General features: G+C 48.8%; 1 protein-coding gene across 1 annotated transcript in view; it reads left to right on the plus strand.

Annotated features, from left to right (window-relative positions):
* The window catches only part of ASXL2 (ASXL transcriptional regulator 2), a 71743-nt gene that overhangs the window by 22672 nt on the left and 25357 nt on the right, over positions 1–23714 (plus strand). The window contains exons 2-5 of the mRNA XM_036405158.2: positions 1551–1633; positions 11511–11513; positions 16923–17031; positions 19906–20056. Of these exons, the coding sequence (XP_036261051.1) occupies positions 1551–1633; positions 11511–11513; positions 16923–17031; positions 19906–20056 (346 nt within the window). The remainder of the gene's footprint in view (positions 1–1550; positions 1634–11510; positions 11514–16922; positions 17032–19905; positions 20057–23714) is intronic.

Genomic DNA, 23714 nt, shown 5'->3' on the forward strand with positions numbered 1-23714 from the left:
GGGTCCCCTGAGGGGACTGGGATGAGCTGGAGATCCCCGAGGGAATGCGGGGCAGGGTCCTGGAGGGCTGGGGGCTCTGCTCAAGAGAGGAGTGGGAACTGCTCCTCTCCTTCTGCAGAGTCCCCCTGGGCCTTGTGCTGGGCCCTCTGGGCTGAGCCTAAGTCAGGCCTGGCCTTTGATGTGCTGGGCTCGGGTCAGAGCTGATGATTAAGAGGAAACGAGGCATTTCCTGCCCATCCCCCTCCCCAGCAGGAATATGGCCTGCAATGTCCTGAAATATCCCAGTGACGTGTGGTGAGTGGCATCTGCCTGCTGCAGCAGCTCCCTGCAGCTGCAGCTCTGCCCGCCAGAGCCCCCGGGAGCAGCTCAGGGGCCGGGGCAGGGCTGGCAGTGGGGCCCTTCAACAAAAAACCCATTTCTGTGCGCCAGAGTTGGGAACTTTGTGTGTGCAGAGCGTTTCAAACTGCCCCTTGCTGGACTTGTGGGTGCTGAGAGTTTCAGATTTTCTGTACAGACACACTCTGAGCCCCAGGAGAGCACTGCATTTGCCCTGAGGCCGTGGAGAAGCTTCCAGAATTGATTGAGAGCACTGGGATTGTGGGTGTGGAGTGGGGTAGAAGTGTGTGATAGCACAGGGTGGAAAACTTGGAGTTTGGGGTTTTAGGATATGGTAATAAATATGGGGCAGGATGGAGGTTTTAGGGCAGTGGCTGGTCTTTCTTCACCACCTTCTTCTCCTTCTTTACCTTCTTCTTCTCCACCTTCTCCTTCTTCTCCTTCCTCACCTTCTTCTCCTTCTTCTCCTTCTTCTTTACTTTATTCTTCTCCTCACCTTCTCCTTCTTCTCCACCTTCTTCTCCTTCCTCACCTTCCTCACCTTCTTCTCCTTCTTCTTTACTTTGTTCTTCTCCTTCACCTTCTTCCCCTTCTTCTTCTCCTTCCTCACCTTCTTCTTTTCCTTCTTCTTTATTTGTTCTTCTCCTTCTTCTCCCTCACCTTCTTCTTCTCCTTCCTCACCTTCTTCTTCTTCTTTACTTTGTTCTTCTCCTTCTTCTCCCTCACCACCACATTCTCCTTCTCCTTCCTCACCTTCTTCTTCTCCATCTTCTTCACCTTCTCCATGGGTTTGGTCTTCTTCACCTTCTCCAGAAAAGCCCACCCTGTGAACTTTGAGGGATCAGTTATTGAGTTAAAAGTGAAAATAATTTAGGTATCAGTTCTCAATTGGATAGTTTAGCCTTAAAAGACCTTGTACCAAGAGATAGTTGGCCATTTTGTGCCTTGTTAGTGAAGAACTGCAGAATTCACTGCTGTGAGACTGTAACATAAATAAAAATAATAATAAACACCTAAAATAGAGGTTTTGGTGCAGCTGGATGGAAATTCAGAATGCAAAGGAATAACTGCCATTAAATGGAGGTTTTGGTGCAGTTAAATGTAAATTCAGAATGGAGAGGAATGACTGCCATTAAATGGAGGTTTTGGTGCAGCTGGATGGAAATTCAGAATACAAAGGAATAACTTCCTCTCAATCTCCTCTTTCTTGCCAGGTCCTGGAGAAATATCCCAACACACCCATGAGCCATAAGGAGATCCTTCAAGTTATCCAGAAAGAAGGACTTAAGGAAATCAGGTGAGTTGAGTAAAGCAGGAAAACCCTCTGGTGCTCTGCTTCCAGCTTGGTGTAGTTTGCTGTTAACTCCCAGCTCCTGAGGAGTTTTGGGACTGAAATATTTCAGCTTTGGAGTCTGGATCCTGTTTGTAGACAGCTCCCAAGTGCTTTTCCCCACTGAGCTGGGTAAGGTCATCCCTGATTCCCAGGTGTGCAGGGCTTGGCTGCAGCTCCTTTATAGGATAAAATAAAGGACTTGGCTGCAGCTCCTTTATAGGATAACCCAGCCCTGGTCAGGGGCTTCAGGGACTGAAGGAAACACAACAAATTTTAATTTCTGCTTTAAAAAATAAGTGAATGCTCAGTATGACCTAAGAGTTACCCAGGGAGTAACAGAGCAGCCTCAGTTAAAGATTCTCAAATGGAAAACTGGATTTTTGGTGCTGTTCTCCCTTGTGTTAGCTTGTGTGGGGGGTGATTATTCCTTAGGGACATTCCTGGCCCCCTGAGCAGCCTGGTGGGATGCAGCTCCATGAAACCCATCTGCTCTGGGCACGGAGCAGCTCCTGAGCTGCTGGAATTCCAGAGTCCTGGAATCCTGCAGGGAATCAGCTGCTTCTCCCAGGGATCTGTGAGGAGCAATCATCCATGGGAAGTGCAAAGTATTTCTTCAGTTTTCTGAGAGCAAAGAAAAAGAGAGGGGCATAAAGAGGATGGGCTGGGGCTGTTTATCTGCTTTGGAATTAAGCAGCCATCCTGCTTAATTGTGCTGTCCCACTGGAGCTGAGGATGGCCCAGCCCTGGGAAATGTGGGATTTATCCAGCCCAGGGAGCCCAGGTGAGCTCAGGCAGCTCCTGGGGAGGGACCAGAGGGAGGGAGGGACAGCCAGGCTCTGGGGACAGCTGCAGGTCTGTGCTAGATAGTGTTAAACTAAACTAAATAGTGTTAAACTAGATAGTGTTAAATTAAACTAAATAGTGTTAAACTAAACTAAATAGTGTTAAACTAAACTAAATAGTGTTAAACTGGATAGATAGTGTTAAACTAAACTAAATAGTGTTAAACTAAACTAAAGTGTTAAACTACATAGTGTTAAACTAAATAGTGTTAAATAGTGTTAAACTGGATAGATAGTGTTAAACTAAACTAAATAGTGTTAAACTAGATAGTGTTAAACTAGATAGTGTTAAATAGTGTTAAACTAAATAGTGTTAAACTAAACTAAATAGTGTTAAACTAAACTAAATAGTGTTAATCTAGATAGTGTTAAACTAGATAGTGTTAAACTGAACTAGATAGTGTTGAACTAAATAATGCTAAACTAATCCAGTGTTAAACTAAACTAGATAGTTTTAAACTCAACTAGATAGTGTTAAACTAAGTACTGTTAACTAGTGTTAAACTAGACTAGTGTTAAACTAGTGTTAAACTAAACACTATTAAACTAAACAGTGTTCAACTAAATTGAATAGTGTTAAACTAGTGTTAAACTAGATAGTGTTAAACTAAACTAAATAGTGTTAGATAATGTTAAACTAAACTAGATAGTGTTAGAGTAGATAGTGTTAAACTAAACTAAATAGTGTTAAACTAAACTAGATAGTGTTAAACTAGTGTTAAACTAAACATTGTTAAACTAAATAGTGTTAAACTAAACTGAATAGTGTTAGACTAAATAGTGTTAATTCAAATTCACCAACTGTAACTCAGTCAGCCCAAGGGCACTGGTCAGACTGGAGAGGCACTGGTCAGACTGGAAATGGTCTGGTCAGACTGGAGCTCACTGGTCAGACTGGAGCTGGACTGGTCAGACTGGAGCTCACTGGTCAGACTGGAAGGGCACTGGTCAGACTGGAGCTGGACTGGTCAGACTGGAAGGGCACTGGTCAGACTGGAGGGGGCACTGGTCAGACTGGAGAGGGCACTGGTCAGACTGGAGCTGGACTGGTCAGACTGGAAGGGCACTGGTCAGACTGGAAATGGTCTGGTCAGACTGGAGGGGCACTGGTCAGACTGGAGCTGGACTGGTCAGACTGGAGCTGGACTGGTCAGACTGGAGAGGGCACTGGTCAGACTGGAGCTGGACTGGTCAGACTGGAGAGGGCACTGGTCAGACTGGAGCTCACTGGTCAGACTGGAGGGGCACTGGTCAGACTGGAGCTGGACTGGTCAGACTGGAGGGGCACTGGTCAGACTGGAGCTGGACTGGTCAGACTGGAGAGGGCACTGGTCAGACTGGAGCTCACTGGTCAGACTGGAGGGGCACTGGTCAGACTGGAGCTGGACTGGTCAGACTGGAGGGGCACTGGTCAGACTGGAGGGGCACTGGTCAGACTGGAGCTGGACTGGTCAGACTGGAAGGGCACTGGTCACACTGGAGGGGCACTGGTCAGACTGGAGAGGGCACTGGTCAGACTGGAGCTCACTGGTCAGACTGGAGGGGCACTGGTCAGACTGGAGCTGGACTGGTCAGACTGGAGGGGCACTGGTCAGACTGGAGCTGGACTGGTCAGCCTGGAGGGGCACTGGTCAGACTGGAAGGGCACTGGTCAGACTGGAGCTGGACTGGTCAGACTGGAGGGGCACTGGTCAGACTGGAGGGGCACTGGTCAGACTGGAGCTCACTGGTCAGACTGGAGAGGGCACTGGTCAGACTGGAGCTCACTGGTCAGACTGGAAGGGCACTGGTCAGACTGGAGCTGGACTGGTCAGACTGGAAGGGCACTGGTCAGACTGGAAATGGTCTGGTCAGACTGGAGCTGGACTGGTCAGACTGGAGGGGCACTGGTCAGACTGGAGCTGGACTGGTCAGACTGGAGAGGGCACTGGTCAGACTGGAGCTCACTGGTCAGACTGGAGGGGCACTGGTCAGACTGGAGCTCACTGGTCAGACTGGAGGGGCACTGGTCAGACTGGAAGGGCACTGGTCAGACTGGAGCTCACTGGTCAGACTGGAGCTGGACTGGTCAGACTGGAGGGGCACTGGTCAGACTGGAGGGGGCACTGGTCAGACTGGAGCTGGACTGGTCAGCCTGGAGGGGGCACTGGTCAGACTGGAGGGGCACTGGTCAGACTGGAGCTCACTGGTCAGACTGGAGCTCACTGGTCAGACTGGAGAGGCACTGGTCAGCCTGGAGCTCAGTGGTCAGCCTGGAGAGGGCACTGGTCAGCCTGGAGCTGGACTGGTCAGACTGGAGGGGCACTGGTCAGACTGGAGCTGGACTGGTCAGACTGGAGCTCACTGGTCAGACTGGAGCTCACTGGTCAGACTGGAAGGGCACTGGTCAGACTGGAAGGGCACTGGTCAGACTGGAGCTCACTGGTCAGACTGGAGCTCACTGGTCAGACTGGAGGGGCACTGGTCAGCCTGGAGCTCAGTGGTCAGCCTGGAGAGGGCACTGGTCAGCCTGGAGCTGGACTGGTCAGACTGGAGCTGGACTGGTCAGACTGGAGCTGGACTGGTCAGACTGGAGGGGCACTGGTCAGACTGGAGCTGGACTGGTCAGACTGGAGGGGCACTGGTCAGACTGGAGCTCACTGGTCAGACTGGAGGGGCACTGGTCAGACTGGAAGGGCACTGGTCAGACTGGAGCTGGACTGGTCAGACTGGAAGGGCACTGGTCAGACTGGAGCTCACTGGTCAGACTGGAGCTGGACTGGTCAGACTGGAGGGGCACTGGTCAGACTGGAGGGGGCACTGGTCAGACTGGAGCTGGACTGGTCAGCCTGGAGGGGGCACTGGTCAGACTGGAGGGGCACTGGTCAGACTGGAGCTCACTGGTCAGACTGGAGCTCACTGGTCAGACTGGAGAGGCACTGGTCAGACTGGAGCTGGACTGGTCAGACTGGAGCTCACTGGTCAGACTGGAGGGGCACTGGTCAGCCTGGAGCTCAGTGGTCAGCCTGGAGAGGGCACTGGTCAGCCTGGAGCTGGACTGGTCAGACTGGAGCTGGACTGGTCAGACTGGAGCTGGACTGGTCAGACTGGAGGGGCACTGGTCAGACTGGAGCTGGACTGGTCAGACTGGAGCTCACTGGTCAGACTGGAGCTGGACTGGTCAGACTGGAAGGGCACTGGTCAGACTGGAGCTGGACTGGTCAGACTGGTGGCAGAGCACAAGGGCAGCCAACACCCAGCACTGACCCTGATGAACATTTTTTACTCAAATCCTGTGGTTTTGGGGCAGAGCCCCAGGCAGGAGCCCCAGTGGGACCCAGGAGATCCCGTGTGTGCCTGCTCAGGGCAGATTTTGGACAAACAGCCAAAAAAAGCAGCACAGAAATGCAGCTGGGCCTTTCATCCTTTCAGCCTCCTCCTTCTGGAGCTGAGCTCATATATAAATATAAATATAAAGAAAATAAATATATAATAAATAAAATATATCAATATAAATATATATATAAATATAAATATAAATATAAATATAAATATAAATATAAATATAAATAAAATATATAAATAAATAAATTATAAATAAATATATATATTTATATTTATAATATTTATCTATATATATATTTATATTTATAATATTTATCTATAAAAATATATAATATATATTCTATATATTATATATAGAAATAGAATATATAGAATAGAATATATATTATATATAGAATAGAGTATATATTCTATATATATAAATATATATATAATAATATATATATATTTATATATATAAATATATATATAAATATATATATAAATATATATTCTAATATATTCTATTTATTATATAAATACAAATTTAAATAAATTTATATTATAAATAAAATTATATTATATTATAAATAAATTTATTTATATTATGGAAATATAAAGAATAGAAATATTATATAAATGTAGAATTTATAAATATAGTTTAAATGTATGAATATATATTATATAAATTTAATATATAGAAACTAATGTAAAATTATATAACTATAAATTATTCATAGAAATAGAAATTATATTTATAAATATATGCTTATTTATATAAAGGAATATAAATATGTTTCTAATATATATTTTAAATGTAAAATATTTCTATTTTAAATCATAAATATAAATTACTTATATAAATAGATATAAATTATATTTGTACTATCTATTTGAAATATAAAAGTATCTATGTATCTAAATTGTATGTATAAATAGAAATATATATATATATACACTTATTTATATAAATAAATATAAGTTATATTTATACTACATATTTGAAGTATAAAAATATCTATTCAGATATACATTATTTTGGTGTAATAAGGCTTTCTATAGGTTAAAAGCTGCAGGATTGTGACCTTTGAAGCAATTCAATTGCAATTCAATTGCATTCAGGGCCAGGATTTGTGCTGGGCTGGGCTCCTGGTCAGGCACAGCCCGTGCAGGATGGGCTTGGCCCAAAGCAGCTTTTGGAAATCCCGGCTCCAGCAAGCTCAGAACAGCTTTGGAAGGGCCAAGTGCCCTTCCCAGAGCTGGGGAGGAGGCCCAGGCCATGGGGAACCCAGCTGGGCTTGCCACTGATTAAATCTTTAAATTTAAAAAAAAAATTAAAATTAAATTGTTTGAAAAATTTAAAATTAAATTTAAAAAAAATCTTAAAGCAATTTCTAACGGTTTTCAAAGGGCTGTAAAATGACCTGGTCTCTACCAGGGAACAATTCCCAGTATCCCATCTGGCAGTGGGATCATTCCCTGGCTCCTGGGATGCCTAAATAAGTTTTTTTCTGACCCAGAGATGGGGCAGTTGAGAGGTGTTTCAAAAGCTTTTATTTTATTTTTAGTCTCCTGTGCAGGGTGAGACAATACAGATGTTGTCATTCACACCATGACAATCAGAAGTCAACTATTTATTATGTAATTACAATACACTCTAAGCATTTCTTTTTTACAAAACTATCCTTTAAAACTTATTTCTATTTCCATTTCTCTCTCAAATCTCTCCCATATCCTATCCAATCTCTATCCTATTCCATAACATTTCTAAATCAGCATTTATTATCTCAAAATCTATACACAAATCCACCCTGTATAAACCTTCTGTCAAGTTTTAACCGTTCTCTACAAGTCCTGCAGTGGCACATGCTGAGATCTTGTCCCAGGGGTTGGATTTTGCTCATTTTGGGTGTCTGGATGGGGCAGGGCCACCCAGACATTCCTCCCTGAGGAATCACCAGCCTGGCTTCCCTCAGATTCCCCCTGAGTGAGGTTTTTGGAATGTGGCTTTGCTGAAATTGCCATCAAAAAAACCCTGCTGAGGTTTTGCTGTGCAGGATTTCCTGCTCACAGCTGGGCTTTTGTGCCTCTTTCCCAGCCAGGGGAAAGGGGGGATTTGTTGGGAGCGTTTTCCTCGTGGGATGGTTCAGTAGCTCCGAGTTCCTTGGGCTTGGGGCTGCAGCAGGGAGGGCTCCAGGGAGTCCCTGCAGCTCCCAGTGCAATTTGGCTTTTTCTGGAGCACCTGGGGCTGCTGGAGAGAGCCCAGAGGAGCCCCTGGAGCCAGAGCTGGGGCTGCTCACCTGGAGAGGAGAAGGATCCAGGGAGAGCCCAGAGCCCGAAGGGGCTCCAGGAGAGCTGCACAGGGACTGGGGACAAGGGCTGATTGCTCAACCACTCAGTGCCTGAGTTGGTAGAATCCATAATTAGTAAATGCAGGGCAGAATGTGGGTTTGAAATGTAATAATTCAACAAGAGCATTGCCACAGAAAGGTTGGGCTGTTTTAATTGTATTTAATCCTCCAATCCACAGAAAGGGAGGATTAAATACAATGATTGTGTGGAGGGGAAACCCATCCTGTGCATTTCCCTCTTCCAAAGGTTTGAAATCCATACCCGACAGAATTTTGTGCATTTCCCTCTTGCAAAGGTGTCAAATCCATACCTGACAGAATATTTGTGCATTTCCCTCTTCCAGAGGTGTGAAATCTATAAATCACAGAATATTTGTGCATTTCCCTCTTCCAGAGGTGTGAAATCTATAAATCACAAAATATTTGTGCATTTCCCTCTTGCAAAGGTGTCAAATCCATACCTGACAGAATTTTGTGCATTTCCCTTTTCCAAAGATATGAAATCCATACCTGACAGAATATTTGTGCATTTCCCTCTTCCAGAGGTGTGAAATCTATAAATCACAGAATATTTGTGCATTTCCCTCTTGCAAAGGTGCCAAATCCATACCTGACAGAATATTCCCCTTCTCTCACCCCAGCCCAGGCTGGCTGGAGCAGTTTTTGCTGTTTTCCCAAGATAAAATTGCAGGGAAATTTCCACTGTTGCAAGGAGAAGTGTGGGCTGGAACCCTCTGTAGGTGAGGAACCTCAGAGCTTGGCTCTCCCTCCTGGGAAACACCAGAGCTGAGGCCCCAGAAAAATCCCTCAGTTTGGGGTTTCTCTCCAGCACAAGCTGGTGGTTCCGTAGCACAAATACAGAGAAGATCCCAAAACCACTTCAATTTTAATTCCAGCCCCCAAAAGCCTCAGAGGGGGGAGTTTCTCTTTGGATCCTGCTCTAGGGTCAGGAGCTGCTGGTTCCCATTCCCTGGGGATGCACAGCACCTGGATCCCACAGCTGGAAAGGCTGCAAAGGGATTTTCTTCCCAGCCAGGGCTCCTCATGTCCCAGGCTCTGATGTTCCTGCAGCTCACATCTGCTCCTGGTGGTAGATCTTTAATTAGAGCTGTTAATTAGTCAAGTTCAGTGTGTGCTGAGAGCTTTGTGGTGTCCTTCACACTGATCCCCATCCCCAGGTTTCTCCTGGGCTCTCAGTGCTCCAGGTGTGGCTCCTGAACTGCATCTCCCTGTGATCCTGCACCCAATTCCTACTCTGGGGGTGCTCCAGGAACCCCAAAATCCTGGTGTGCAGGCAGAGATCCCCTTTGGGGTGCTGCTGGTGCAGAGAGAGGCACTGAGGTGCCCTGGGGACACTCCAGGAACCCCAAAATCCTGGTGTGCAGGCAGAGATCCCCCTCAAAGTGCTGCTGGTCCAGTGAGAGGCACTGAGGTGCTCTGGGGACACTCCAGGAACCCCAAAATCCTGGTGTGCAGGCAGAGATCCCCCTTGTGGTGCTGCTGGTGCAGAGAGAGGCACTGAGGTGCTCTGGGAGCACTCCAGGAACCCCAAAATCCTGGTGTGCAGGCAGAGATCCCCCTCAAAGTGCTGCTGGTGCAGAGAGAGGCACTGAGGTGCCCTGGGGACACTCCAGGAACCCCAAATCCTGGTGTGCAGGCAGAGATCCCCCTTGTGGTGCTGCTGGTGCAGAGAGAGGCACTGAGGTGCCCTGGGGACACTCCAGGAACCCCAAATCCTGGTGTGCCAGCCAGGATCCCCTTTGGGGCGCTGCTGGTGCAGAGAGAGGCACTGAGGTGCCCTGGGGACACTCCAGGAACCCCAAAATCCTGGTGTGCAGGCAGAGATCCCCTTGTGGTGCTGCTGGTGCAGAGAGAGGCACTGAGGTGCCCTGGGGACACTCCAGGAACCCCAAATCCTGGTGTGCAGGCAGAGATCCCCTTTGGGGCGCTGCTGGTGCAGAGAGAGGCACTGAGGTGCCCTGGGGTGTGGGCAGCACTGCAGGTGGGCACTGGTTTCCATTCTTGGGGAGCCCATGGGCCACCCCTGGGGTAAGGAAGCTCCTGCTCCATTACACTGGGAGTTTGGGGTGGGGTGCTGGGCTGGGAGTAGTGCAGAGCGGGAGGAGGAGTGAGTAAGTTCCTACTCCGTGGCTCACATCCCCAGGGCCCACCTGGCTTCCAGGGAGTTCATTCCCAGGTGAAGGTGGCTGAAGGTTCCACACTGGAGCTGCTCTGGAGGCACCTGGCAGGTGGATCCTGCCTCTCCTGGGATCCCAAACCCCTGGGATCCCAAACCCCTGGGACCCCAAACCTTGGGTTGTGGTTCTGATGGAACGGGAGAGGCACCTGGCAGGTGGATCCTTCCTGCCTCTCCTGGGATCCCAAACCTTGGGATGTGGTTCTGGTGGAAGTGGGGAGGCACCTGGCAGGTGGATCCTGCCTGTCCTGGGATGTGGTTCTGGTGGAAGGCACTTGGCAGGTGGATCCTGAGTCTCCTGGGATCCCAAACCCTGAGATGTGGTTCTGGTGGAAAAGGGGAGGCACCTGGCAGGTGTATCCTGCCTCCCTGGGATCCCAAACCCCTGGGATGTGGTTCTGCTGGAAGGCAACTGGCAGGTGGATCCTGCCTCTCCTGGGATCCCAAACCCCTGAGATCCCAAACCCCTGGGCTCCCAAAGCCCTGGGCTCCCAAAGCCCTGGGCTCCCAAAGCCTGGGATCTCAAAGCCTGGGATCCCAAAGCCCTGGGATCCCAAAGCCCTGGGCTCCCAAACCCCTTGGCTCCCAAACCCCTTGGCTCCCAAAGCCCTGGGATCCCAAAGCCTGGGCTCCCAAACCCCTTGGCTCCCAAAGCCCTGGGATCTCAAAGCCTGGGCTCCCAAACCCCTGGGCTCCCAAACCCCTGGGCTCCCAAAGCCTGGGCTCCCAAACCCCTTGGCTCCCAAAGCCCTGGGCTCCCAAAGCCTGGGCTCCCAAACCCCTTGGCTCCCAAAGCCCTGGGCTCCCAAAGCCTGGGCTCCCAAACCCCTGGGCTCCCAAAGCCCTGGGCTCCCAAAGCCCTGGGCTCCCAAAGCCCTGGGATCCCAAAGCCCTGGGCTCCCAAAGCCCTGGGATCCCAAAGCCCTGGGCTCCCAAAGCCCTGGGATCCCAAAGCCCTGGGCTCCCAAACCCCTTGGCTCCCAAAGCCTGGGCTCCCAAAGCCCTGGGATGTGGTTCTGCTGGAAGGGAGCGAGGGAGCGAGGGAGGGAGGGAGGGAGGGGGTGTGTGTGCACTGATGACTCCATTGTTGTGCTGAAGTTGTTAAAGGGGTGTTTCTCTCCTTTTTTTGGGCTGCACTCCACCTGCAGAAGGTAAGACCAGACCCAGCGCTGCTTGTGTCCAGCTCCTCCTCTCCTAACATCCCCCCTGCCATTCCCTAACCCAGAGCCTGCTCCTGCCCTGCTCCTGGGAGTAACCCCGGTGTAACCCCGGAGTAAGGCTGTGCCTCCAGCTGGGAACCCCGGGGCTTGGCTCTGTCCCTGTCCCTGTCCCTGCTGCCTGGGTGGGGCTGGCTTTGCATGTGGGCTTTGTGCTGCTCTGGGGGTGCTGCATGTTGGGGAATGGAACCCAGGAGCTGCTTCCCTCACCCTGCCCGTGTGCTGCTCCTGGCACTGCCAGCCCTGGCACTGCCAGCCCTGGCACTGGGGGTGGCTGCACCCTCAGCAAGGAGCCCCTGGCTCACAGGAGAGGGGAACAGGGGATGCTCCAAAGGAAAAAGTGGGAATTTGTCCCCTGAGTGCCTGTGGCAGCTGGCTCCAGGCAGTGAGGTGGGAAGGGGCTTTGTCTGGGGCTTCTCTTGATGCCTTGGGCAGGCTGAGCTGGAGCAGAGGCTGGCCAGAGCTACAGAATAAAGCAGGGATTTATTGAAAGGATCTCCTGCATGGATCCACCTTGGGCAGCACAAGAGCCCAGCCAGGGCTGCACCCAAGATGAACCCAAATGGTCCCAAAATGAACCCAAGATGAACCCAAATGGTCCCAAAATGGACCCAAGATGAACCCAAATGGTCCCAAAATGGACCCAAGATGAACCCAAATGGTCCCAAAATGCACGACCGGGCACGGGGTCTCTCCCTGGGATCAGTTCTGCTCCATTTGCATCTTGCAGTTCATGGTCCCATTCCAGCTTTAGCCCCTGCAGTCCCACCCTGCTCGTTTTTCTCTCTTCTGTTTGTGCTCTTGGGCTGAGATTTGGATCATTTGTCCTTGGTGCCCAGCTGGAGCAGGAATTGTTTTGTCTCCCTGCTCTGTGCACAGAGCTCAGCATCCCCTGATATGAAATCCAGACCCCACACTAAAGCAGCACAGAATGTGAAAAATAGAAAAGCCAAACCTGAGGCATCACCCTTGGCACTGGTGAACCTTCCCTGGGGCTGAGTGGCCTCACTGGGGACAAACCAGGACATCCCAGCTCCAGACCTTGGCCAGGTCCTGCTGAGCTCCAGGGACTCTCCTGAGGGATGGATCCCAGTTTGGGACCTCCCCCAGGACTGGCACGTTGGCACTGCTGGGGCTGAGGGTGGCTGTGCAGGTGGGTTTGGGAGGGGTGGGAAGGATTGAGGAGGAGGAGGAGGAGCAGGAGGTGCTGATGGAGCTGGAGCGGGCAGAAAATCATCTTCTACACCATCTGCTTCTCCAAGGGCTGCTTTGAGGTGGAATGGTGGGCATTGCCATGGGTGTGTTCCCAGGAAGTGGAGGAGATGGCCTTCACTGGCAAAATCAGGAGAAAGGGCAATCAAATAAAAAAAAATCAGGAGAAAGGGCAATAAAACCCAAATAAATCATGAGAAAGGGCAATAAAATCCAAAATTATCCAAAATCAGGAGAAAGGGCAATCAAATCCAAGTGGCCACTCCTGCATTTTGGCCACAATAACCCCCTGCAGTGTTACACCCTGGGGCCAGAGAGGCTGGGCAGTGCCCAGGCACAAAGGCACCTGCTGGGCAGCAGGGTGGGCAGGAGCCAGCAGAGTGCCCTGGGGGCCAAGAGGGCCAATGGCTCCTGGCCTGGATCAGGAATGGTGTGGCCAGCAGGAGCAGGGAGGTCACTGTGCCCCTGAGCTCAGCACTGCTGAGGGCACACCTCGAGTGCTGGGTCCAGCTCTGGGCCCTCAGTTTGGGAAGGACGCTCCCAAGAGATCCTTGAGATCCTTGAATGTGTCCAGAGGGGGAAACGAGGCTGGAGAGGGGCTGGGAACACAAACCCTGAGAGGAGCCCCTGAGGGAGCTGGGGGTGCCATGGAGAGAAGGAGACTCAGGGGTGCCCCCATCACCCCCACACCCCCTGAAAGGTGCCTGTGCTCAGCTGGGGCTGGGCTCTTTCTCCAGCAGCACTGACACAACCAGAGCACACAGCCTCGAGCTGCACCAAGGGCAATTTAGGCTGGATATCAGGAAAAAGTTCTGTACAGAAAGGGTGGTAAAGTTCTGGAATGTTCTGCCCAGGGAGGTGGTGGAGTCCCCGTGCCTGGGTGTGTTTAACAAGGCCTGGATGTGGCACTGGGGGCCAGGGTTGAGTTGAGGCGTTGGGGATGGGTTGGACTCGATGGTCTTGGAGGTCTCTTCCAGCCTGGGGATTGTGTGATTGTGTGTGATTCTGTGACAGTGAACAGAATCTGGTTCCTAGGGATGGTTTGAGGCAGCTGTGACCAGAGGCAGCCCAGGTGCAGAACACAGGGAGTGGGAGAAGGGAATTGGGAATGTTGGGGGAATCTGGGCACAGGGGCAGCAGAGACCCAGCAAGGGCTGCAGTCATCCCATCCCATCCCATCCCATCCCATCCCATCCCATCCCATCCCACCCCATCCCATCCCATTATCCCATCCCATCCCATCCCATCCCATCCCATCCCATCCCATTATCCCATCCCATCCCATCCCATCCCATCCCATCCCATCCCATCCCATCCCATTATCCCATCCCATCCCATCCCATCCCATTATCCCATCCCATCCCATCCCATCCCATCCCATCCCATTATCCCATCCCATCCCATTATCCCATCCCATCCCATCATCCCATCCCATCCCATCCCATCCCATCCCATCCCATTATCCCATCCCATCCCATCATCCCATCCCATCCCACCCCATCCCACCCCATCCCATCCCATCCCATCCCATCCCATCCCATCCCATCCCATCCCATCCCATCCCATCCCATCCCATCCCATCCCATCCCATCCCATCATCCCATCCCATTATCCCATTCCATCCCATCCCATCCCATCCCATCCCATCCCATCCCATCCCATCCCATTATCCCATTATCCCATAATCCCATAATCCCATTATCCCATAATCCCATTATCCCATTATCCCATAATCCCATAATCCCATTATCCCATAATCCCATTATCCCATTATCCCATAATCCCATTATCCCATAATCCCATTATCCCATTATCCCATTATCCCATTATCCCATTATCCCATCCCCAAGGATGAGCCTTTTCCCCCTCCTGTGGGGCTGATGCTGAGCAGAGCCTGCCAGGGCTGTGAGCCAGGCTCACCCTGAGCTCTCTCCCTCAGGCTCAGGCAGGTCCAGCACGACCCCAAGAGCTTTGGGTTCATCTGAGTTCTGGGGGAGCACCCGGGATTGGTTTTGTGTCCTTCTGGGGCTGGTTTGGTGGGGTTCTGAATTTGGGGTTCCTGTGTCCAGTTTGGAGGTTCCTCTGTCCAGTTTGGGGTCCCTGTGTCCAGTTTGGGATTCTGTGTCCAGTCTGAGGTTCTGTGTCCTCTTTGGAGGTTCCTGTGTCCAGCTTGGGGTCCCTGTGTCCAGTTTGGGGTCCCTGTGTCCAGCTTGGGGTCCCTGTGTCCAGTTTGGGGTCCCTGTGTCCAGTTTGTGCTCCCTGTGTTCAGTTTAGGGTTCTGTGTCCAGTTTGGGGTTCCTCTGTCCTGTTTGGGGTTCCTCTGTCCAGTTTGGGATTCCTCTGTCCAGTTTGTGGTCCCTGTGTCCAGTTTAGGGTTCTGTGTCCAGTTTGGGGTTCCTATGTCCAGTTTGTGCTCCCTGTGTCCAGTTTGTAGGTCCCTGTGTCCAGTTAGGGGTCCCTGTGTCCAGTTTGGGGTCCCTGTGTCCAGTTTGTGCTCCCTGTGTTCAGTTTAGGGTTCTGTGTCCAGTTTGGGGTTCCTGTGTCCAGTTTGTGCTCCCTGTGTCCAGTTTGGGGGTCCCTGTGTCCCTCCCTGGGGACACAGCTCACCTGCAGCAGGATGGGTTAAAAGCCACCCAAAACCCCTGCAGCCCTGGTGGGAAGATGGATCTGGCTGGGGTTGGGGAGCTCCCCCTTCCCAGGGGGAATTGCACACTTGGTTCCCATTTGGTGCCCCACAGCCCTTGTTCCAGCAGAACTCAGGTTCTTTTTTGGGAAAAAAACCCCAACACAACTTTGAATCCTTCTGGAGCCCATCCTCAGCTCACCCCAGAGCTGCTCTGAGCCTCGCCCAGAGCTGGGGCTGCTTTGGGGTCTGTCAGAGGAACCTTGCAGAGCCTGATCCTGTGGGGTTTTTGTTTGCTTTTGGCCAGGACTGCAGACCCATGCACTGCTTGCCCTATTGCTGCTTGTGCCAGCTGCAGCTTCATTCCCTGGGAAACAGGGCTGGGAGCTGGGCTCCTGCCTGGGGCTGTGGGGCTGGGTATGGGCTGGGGGTGAGATATGGGCTGGGGGTGAGATATGGGCTGGGGGTGAGATATGGGCTGGGGGGTGAGATATGGGCTGGGGGTGAGATATGGGCTGTGGGGTCACATCTGGGCTGGGGGGTGAGATATGGGCTGGGGGGTGAGATATGGGCTGTGGGGTGAGATATGGGCTGAGGGTGAGATATGGGCTGTGGGGTGAGATATGGGCTGAGGGTGAGATATGGGCTGGGGGGTGAGATTTGGGCTGTGGGGCTGGGTCTGGGCTGTGGGGTGAGATTTGGGCTGGGGGGTGAGATATGGGCTGGGGGGTCACATCTGGGCTGTCGGGTGAGATATGGGCTGTGGGGTGAGATATGGGCTGTGGGGTCAGATCAGGGCTGTGGGGTCAGATCAGGGCTGTGGGGCTGGGTCTGGGCTGTGGGGTCAGATCAGGTCTGTGGGGCTGGGTCTGGTCTGTGAGGTCAGATCTGGTCTGTGGGGTCGGATCAGGGCTGTGGGGTCAGATCTGGGTTGTGGGGCTGGGTCAGGGCTGTGGGGTCAGATCTGGCCTGTGGGGCTGGATCTGGTCTGTGGGGTCAGATCAGGTCTGTGGGGCTGGGTCTGGTCTGTGAGGTCAGATCTGGGCTGTGGGGTCAGATCAGGGCTGTGGGGTCGGATCAGGGCTGTGAGGCTGGATCTGGTCTGTGGGGTCAGATCTGGTCTGTGGGGTCAGATCTGGGCTGTGGGGTCAGATCTGGGCTGTGGGGTCAGATCTGGGCTGTGGGGTCAGATCTGGGCTGTGGGGTCAGATCTGGGCTGTGGGGTCGGATCAGGGCTGTGAGGCTGGATCTGGTCTGTGGGGTCAGATCTGGTCTGTGGGGTCAGATCTGGGCTGTGGGGTCAGATCTGGGCTGTGGGGTCAGATCTGGGCTGTGGGGTCGGATCAGGGCTGTGAGGCTGGATCTGGTCTGTGGGGTCAGATCTGGTCTGTGGGGTCAGATCTGGGCTGTGGGGTCAGATCTGGGCTGTGGGGTCAGATCTGGGCTGTGGGGTCGGATCTGGGGGCTGGGGTCCCATGGGGGCTCTCACTCCCTGGGGTCTCTTGCAGCGGGACGTCCCCCCTGGCCTGCCTGAATGCCATGCTGCACACCAACTCCCGCGGAGAGGAGGGCATCTTCTACAAGGTGCCAGGCAGGATGGGCGTCTACACCCTCAAGGTGAGTGCCAGGGGCAGGGTGGGGATGAATACACGATAGGGTGAGTGCCAGGGGCAGGGTGGGGATGAATGCACCCTCAGGGGGAGTGCCAGGGCAAAATGGGCATCTACACACCCTCAGGGGGAGTGCCAGGGGCAGGGTGGGTGATGAATACACCCTCAGGGGGAGTGCCAGGGGCAGGGTGGGGATGAATACACCCTCAGGGGGAGTGCCAGGGCAAAATGGGCACCTGCACAGCCTCAGGGTGAGTGCCAGGGGCAGGGTGGGCACCTGCACAGCCTCAGGGTGAGTGCCAGGGACAAAATGGGCACCTACACCCTCAGGGTGAGTGCCAGGGGCAAAATGGGCACCTACACCCTCAGGGTGAGTGCCAGGGGCAAAATGGGCACCTACAGCCTCAAGCTGAGTGCCAGGGACAAAATGGGCACCTGCACAGCCTCAGGGTGAGTGCCAGGGGCAAAATGGGCACCTACACACCCTCAGGGTGAGTGCCAGGGGCAAAGTGGGCACCTACACAACCTCAGGGTGAGTGCCAGGGGCAGGGTGGGGATGAATACACCCTCAGGGGGAGTGCCAGGGCAAAATGGGCACCTACAGCCTCAAGCTGAGTGCCAGGGGCAGGGTGGGTGATGAATACACCCTCAGGGGGAGTGCCAGCCTTGGGGCACAGCTTAAAAAAGGAGTTGGATCAGGATCCCGGAGTCCCCAGGGCTGGAAAATGCCAGTGGGATTTGTTGGATTAAGGGTTTTTTGATTCAGAGGTGGGGTAAATGAAAATGAAATGAAATGAAATGAATTAAAATGAAATAAAATAATAAAAAAATGAAATAAAATAGTAAATGAAAATAAAATGAAATAAATGGAAATTAAATGAATTGAAATAAAATAAAATACAATACAATAAAATATAATAGTAAATTAAATGAAAATAATATAAAATTTAAAAAATAAATGAAAATGAAATTAAATATATGAAAATATAATAAAATAGTAAATAAAGTAAAATAGTAAAGTAAATTATAATAAAAATAAGTGAAAATGAAATGAAATGAATTAAAGTGAAATAAAATAATAAAAAAATAAAATAAATAAAATAGTAAATTAAAATAAAATAGTAAATGAAAATAAAATAAAATAATTGGAAATAAATGAATTGAAATAAAATAAAATATAATAATAAATGATAATAATACAAAATTTAAAAAATAAATGAATATGAATATGAAATTAAGTACATGAAAATATAATAAAATAGTAAATAAAGTAAAATAGTAAATTAAATTATAATAAAATAAATGACAATAAAATGAAATAAAATAAAGTGGCATACATGAAATAAAATAAATGAACGTAAAATAAAATAAAATAAAATAAAGTGAAATATATGAAATAAAAGAAATGAAAATAAAATAAAAGTTTTTGGAACACCTCTCACTTACCCCATCTCTAAATCAAAAAACCCTTAATCCAACAGGACTGGATCCAAGCTGTACCCGATCCCCACCTTGTCCCCATCTCTTCCCTGGACACCTGCAGGGATGGGCACCCCAAACCCCTCTGGGCAGCCCCTGCCAAGGCCTGGCCCCCCTTTCCATGGGGAAATTGCTGCTGGTGTTCAGATTCTCCAGGACAATCCCAGAGGGGCCTGGCCCTGTTCCCTGGAGCAGGAACAGCCCCCCATCCTCAGCTGTGAGTGTGCAGCTCTTCACCCACAGAGCTCTTTGCTGATGGGAATTCCTGCCCCAGCAGGGAAGGAGGAATTGAAATGATAACGAAACAGTGAAACTCCAGCCCTGAGAGGGAAACTGCTCTGCTCTCAGCTTGTGTCTAGAGATGAGAAATCACCTTGTCCTCAGTGTCAGTCAGAGAGGGAAAAATGGGGAGTTGGCCTTAAAATAAGCTGTATTTTAAATACTGGAAGGAAGCTGGCTCACACCAGCTCACACCATTCCTGATTTGGGGTGCATTTGTCTCTGGAGCCCCCCCAGTGCCAGCCCTGCCATGGCAGGGACACCTCCCAGTGTGCCAGGGTGTGCCAGTGTCCAGCCTGGCCTGGGGCACTGCCAGGGATCCAGGCTGGGCACCCTGTGCCAGGGCCTGCCCACCCTGCCAGGGCACAATTCCCCATTCCCAATTTCCCATCCAGCCCTGCCCTGTGGCACTGGGAGCCATTCCCTGGCTCCTGTCCCTCCAGGCCTTGTCCCCAGTCCCTCTGCAGCTCTCCTGGAGCCCCTTCAGGCCCTGGCAGTGGCTCCAGGCTCTGCCCAGAGCTCAGTTTTTCCCTTTCACCCCCAGATCTGCACCCCCCAGGATTTGTGTGCTGAGAATCAGAAGCCCAGCCCGGAGCCATGGCAGGCAGCAGCACCTTGGGATGCCAGGATCCCAACTGGGTTGGGTGGGAAGGGAGCTCAGAGCCCCCCCAGTGCCAGCCCTGCCATGGCAGGGACACCTCCCAGTGTGCCAGGGTGTCCCAGTGTCCAGCCTGGCCTGGGGCACTGCCAGGGATCCAGGCTGGGCACCCTGTGCCAGGGCCTGCCCACCCTGCCAGGGCACAATTCCCCATTCCCAAGATCCCATCCAGCCCTGCCCTCTGGCACTGGGAGCCATTTATGCCAACCCTCCATGCCTTGTCCTGGAGTTGGTGTTCAGGGATGGGGAACATGGCAAAGGGAATTTGGGAGGTGACAGAGTTCAGGATGTGTGCCCCACATTCAGTGTTTACAGAACCCACAGAAAGCTTTGGGGCCAGCGCTGAGCAGCTGTGGGGCATTAAAAGGGTCACACTGAGTGAACAAACCCCTCTGGCTGTGGGGCTTTGCCCCTGTCCCTGCCCCTGGGGTGACCCTGCTGTGGCTCTGTGGTGTCCCCTGGCAGAAGGACATCCCAGACGGGCTGAAGGAGCTGTCGGAGGGCTCGGAGGAGAGCAGCGACGGCCACTCGGACTCGCAGAGCTCGGAGCGCAGCAGCTCCAGCAGCGACGGCTGCGCCACCAAGGACAGGAGGAAGAGCAGGTGGAAAAGGAAAGGTGAGTTCCTGTCTGCGGAGAGGAGGTTTAACCTGGGCTCTGCCTGGGAGCTGAGCATCCTCTGGCCTCACAGGGATCCCGGCTGAGCTGGGCTGCTCTGCTGCGCTGCTGCAGGTGGGCAGGAAGGGGACGGGGACCTGGGACGGGTACCTGAGTGGTGGTGGTGTTTGAACAGCCGGGGTCTGCTCAGGAAGGCAGGAGCCTCCCCTGGAATGGGAAATGTAAAGCCCCTCCCTCGGAATTATTATAATTTGCTTATCATTTGCTCATCATGATTCATTGTTATCAATAATATTATTAAACTATTATTAATGAATAGTTATATTTTAGTCTATTAAAATTATTATAATGTTACAAATTATTATATTTTATTATTGAATTTATAAACTTACTTATAATTTTATAAATTCTTATAAAATTATTATGATTATTATAAATTATAAGCTAATAATAATAATAATAATAATAATAATAATATATAAAATTTATATTATATATATTATATATAATTTGATAATTATATAATTATCAAATTATATATATTATAATTATAACTTATAATTATCAAATATATATATTTTTATATATAATTCTTATATAAAAATATTTTACAATTATATATAAAAATATAAAAATATATAAAATTATAATTATCTCAGGCAAAGATATGGGAGTAGGAATAGCAGTTATATAAAAATATATAAAAATATAAAAATATATAAAATTATAATTATCTCAGGCAAAGATATGGGAGTAGGAATAACAATTGTATAAAATATATAAAAATATATATTTTTATATATATTTTTATATATATATATATATATTTATATATATTTTATATATATATTATATATATATATATAAATAACAGTTATATAAAAATTATAAACTTATAATTATCAAATTATTATAATTTGCTTAATTATTATAATTGTTTAATCTTACTCTCAGGAAAGAGATATGGAATAGGAATAACAGTTCTTTATTAGAGAAGAAACTAAAAATTTATAAACTTATTATAAATTAAAAAAAACTTATTTCTAATTTTATAAATTCTTATAAAATTCTTATGATTATTATAAATTACAAGCAAATTATAATCATCAAATTATTATAATTTGCTTAATTATTATAATTGCTTAATCTTGCTCTCAGGAGAGAGATATATGGAGTAGGAATAACAGTTCTTTATTAGGGAAGAAAATAAAAATGTATAAACTTATTTATAATTTTATAAATTCTTATAAAATTCTTATGATTATTATAAATTATAAGCAAATTATAATTATCAAATTATTATAATTTGCTTAATTATTATAATTGCTTAATCTTGCTCTCAGGAGAGAGATATGGAATAGGAATAACAGTTCTTTATTAGGGAAGAAACTAAAAATTTATAAACTTATTTATAAATTAAAAAATATAAACTTATTTATAATTTTATAAATTCTTATAAAATTCTTATGATTATTATAAATTACAAGCAAATTATAATTATCAAATTACTATAATTTGCCTAATTATTATAATTGCTTAATCTTGCTCTCAGGCAAAGATATGGGAGTAGGAATAACAGTTCTATAAAAATATATAAAAATATATAAAAATAACAGTTATATAAAAATTATAAACTTATAATTATCAAATTATTATAATTTGCCTAATTATTATAATTGCTTAATCTTACTCTCAGGCAAAGATATGGGAGTAGGAATAACAGTTATATAAAAATATATAAATATTATATATTAAAAATATATAAAAATATAAAAATATATAAACTTATAATTATCTCAGGCAAAGATATGGGAGTAGGAATAACAGTTATATAAAAATATATAAATATTATATATAAAAAAAATATAAAAATATATTAACTTATAATTATCTCGGGCATAGATATGGGAGTAGGAATACCAGTTCTTTATTAGGGAAGAAAATAAAAATAAAATGAAAAAGGCAGTCCCACAGAAGAACACTGACAGAGCCAGAACCCTCCCTGGCACTGTCCCAGTTGAGATGCAGACAGTACAAAGCAGCACGCTCCATTTGCAGAAGGCTTCAAACTGTTTTTATTACAGCATGCAATATTTTTATACAGTCTTACAATCCTCATAAGTTTATACTTTACCCACTGGTCAGAAGAGACAAACAGAGTGCTCATTGGAACAGACAATTGCAGGTTCTCTTACTTATCCTTCCTTTCTTGGTTTCTGTGTCAAGGACCGTGGGAGGAAATTCCGTCAGGGGTAAACATGGACCCTCTTATCAAACTTCTCTCCCAGAAGTCACTGTAAAACCTCTCCCACCTGCCCCCCATGTGCCAGGGGGTGGCACAGCCCCATCCCATGGTGGCTCTGCCCTCCTGCAGTGCCAGCTGTGGTTTTCTGCTGGGGCAGGGATGCTGCTCAAGGGGGGAGTTTCTTCAGTTTCAGCATTTCATTTCCTTTATGCATCTGGAAGGGTTCTTCTCATTTCCTCCAGCAAACACCGCAGCTTCATGGCCTTGCTGCATGCAGAAAGTAACATTTAATACCCAGAAAGCTGCCATGAAGTGCAGGATTGAAGCAGGAATTGGGCTCAGCTCCATCCCAGGTGTGGCTCTTCACCCTGTCCTGCAGCAGGGATGAGTGGAGTGAAATGAGGGAGCCCCTGGCAGTGACCGTCCCAACTCCCATCCTGACTGTGGGGCACCAGCAGAGAGAGCCAGGGCTGCTGCTCCCAGAGATCCTCAAGGCTCCCTGAGCCTTTTCCTGCTGCTCTTATTTTCATTTGTTTGTAACCAGTGAGGTTACAATCCCCAAGCCACAGGGTCTGTGTCACCCTGATGGCCACAGAGAGGCCCCAGAAGGGGAACTGGGCTCGTGGGCTTCTCTTTGAGCTGGGTCTTAGGAGCTCTTGTTAGACTTGAGATTGTTTAGCTGCTCTGAATGGCATAAAATTAGCAGGGGGGCTTTGGAGGTAGTGTTAGAAACAGAAAAAGGTTTGAGAGAAGGCAAAATAACAAAATAACAAAGCTCCTCAGAGTGAGGAGGATTCCTCTGGAGCATCAGCCTGGAATGCAGCACTGCTCCAGGGCCATGGAGCACACAGAAACCTGGGACATGGAGCACATAAAATCCTCCTTGCTCATGAACAACACCCCAAATCCCAGGGCTGAGCTGGAGAACATCCCAAATCCCAGGGCTGAGCTGGAAAACCCCAAATCCCAGGGCTGAACTGGAGAACATCCCAAATCCCAGGGCTGAGCTGGAGAACATCCCAAATCCCTGGATTGAACTGGAGAACATCCCAAATCCCAGGGCTGAGCTGGAGAACACCCCAAATCCCAGGGCTGAACTGAACACCCCAAATCCCAGGGCTGAACTGGAAAACCCCAAATCCCTGGATTGAACTGGAGAGCACCCCAAATCCCAGGGCTGAACTGAACACCCCAAATCCCAGGGCTGAGCTGGAGAACATCCCAAATCCCAGGGCTGAGCTGGAGAACACCCCAAATCCCAGGGCTGAGCTGGAGAACACCCCAAATCCCAGGGCTGAACTGGAGAACCCCAAATCCCAGCACTGAGCTGGAGAACATCCCAAATCCCTGGATTGAACTGGAGAACATCCCAAATCCCAGGGCTGAAATGGAAAACCCCGAATCCCAAGATTG

The sequence above is a fragment of the Molothrus ater genome, chromosome 32 (assembly GCF_012460135.2).
Source record: "Molothrus ater isolate BHLD 08-10-18 breed brown headed cowbird chromosome 32, BPBGC_Mater_1.1, whole genome shotgun sequence".
NCBI classification, from domain to species: Eukaryota; Metazoa; Chordata; class Aves; order Passeriformes; family Icteridae; genus Molothrus; species Molothrus ater.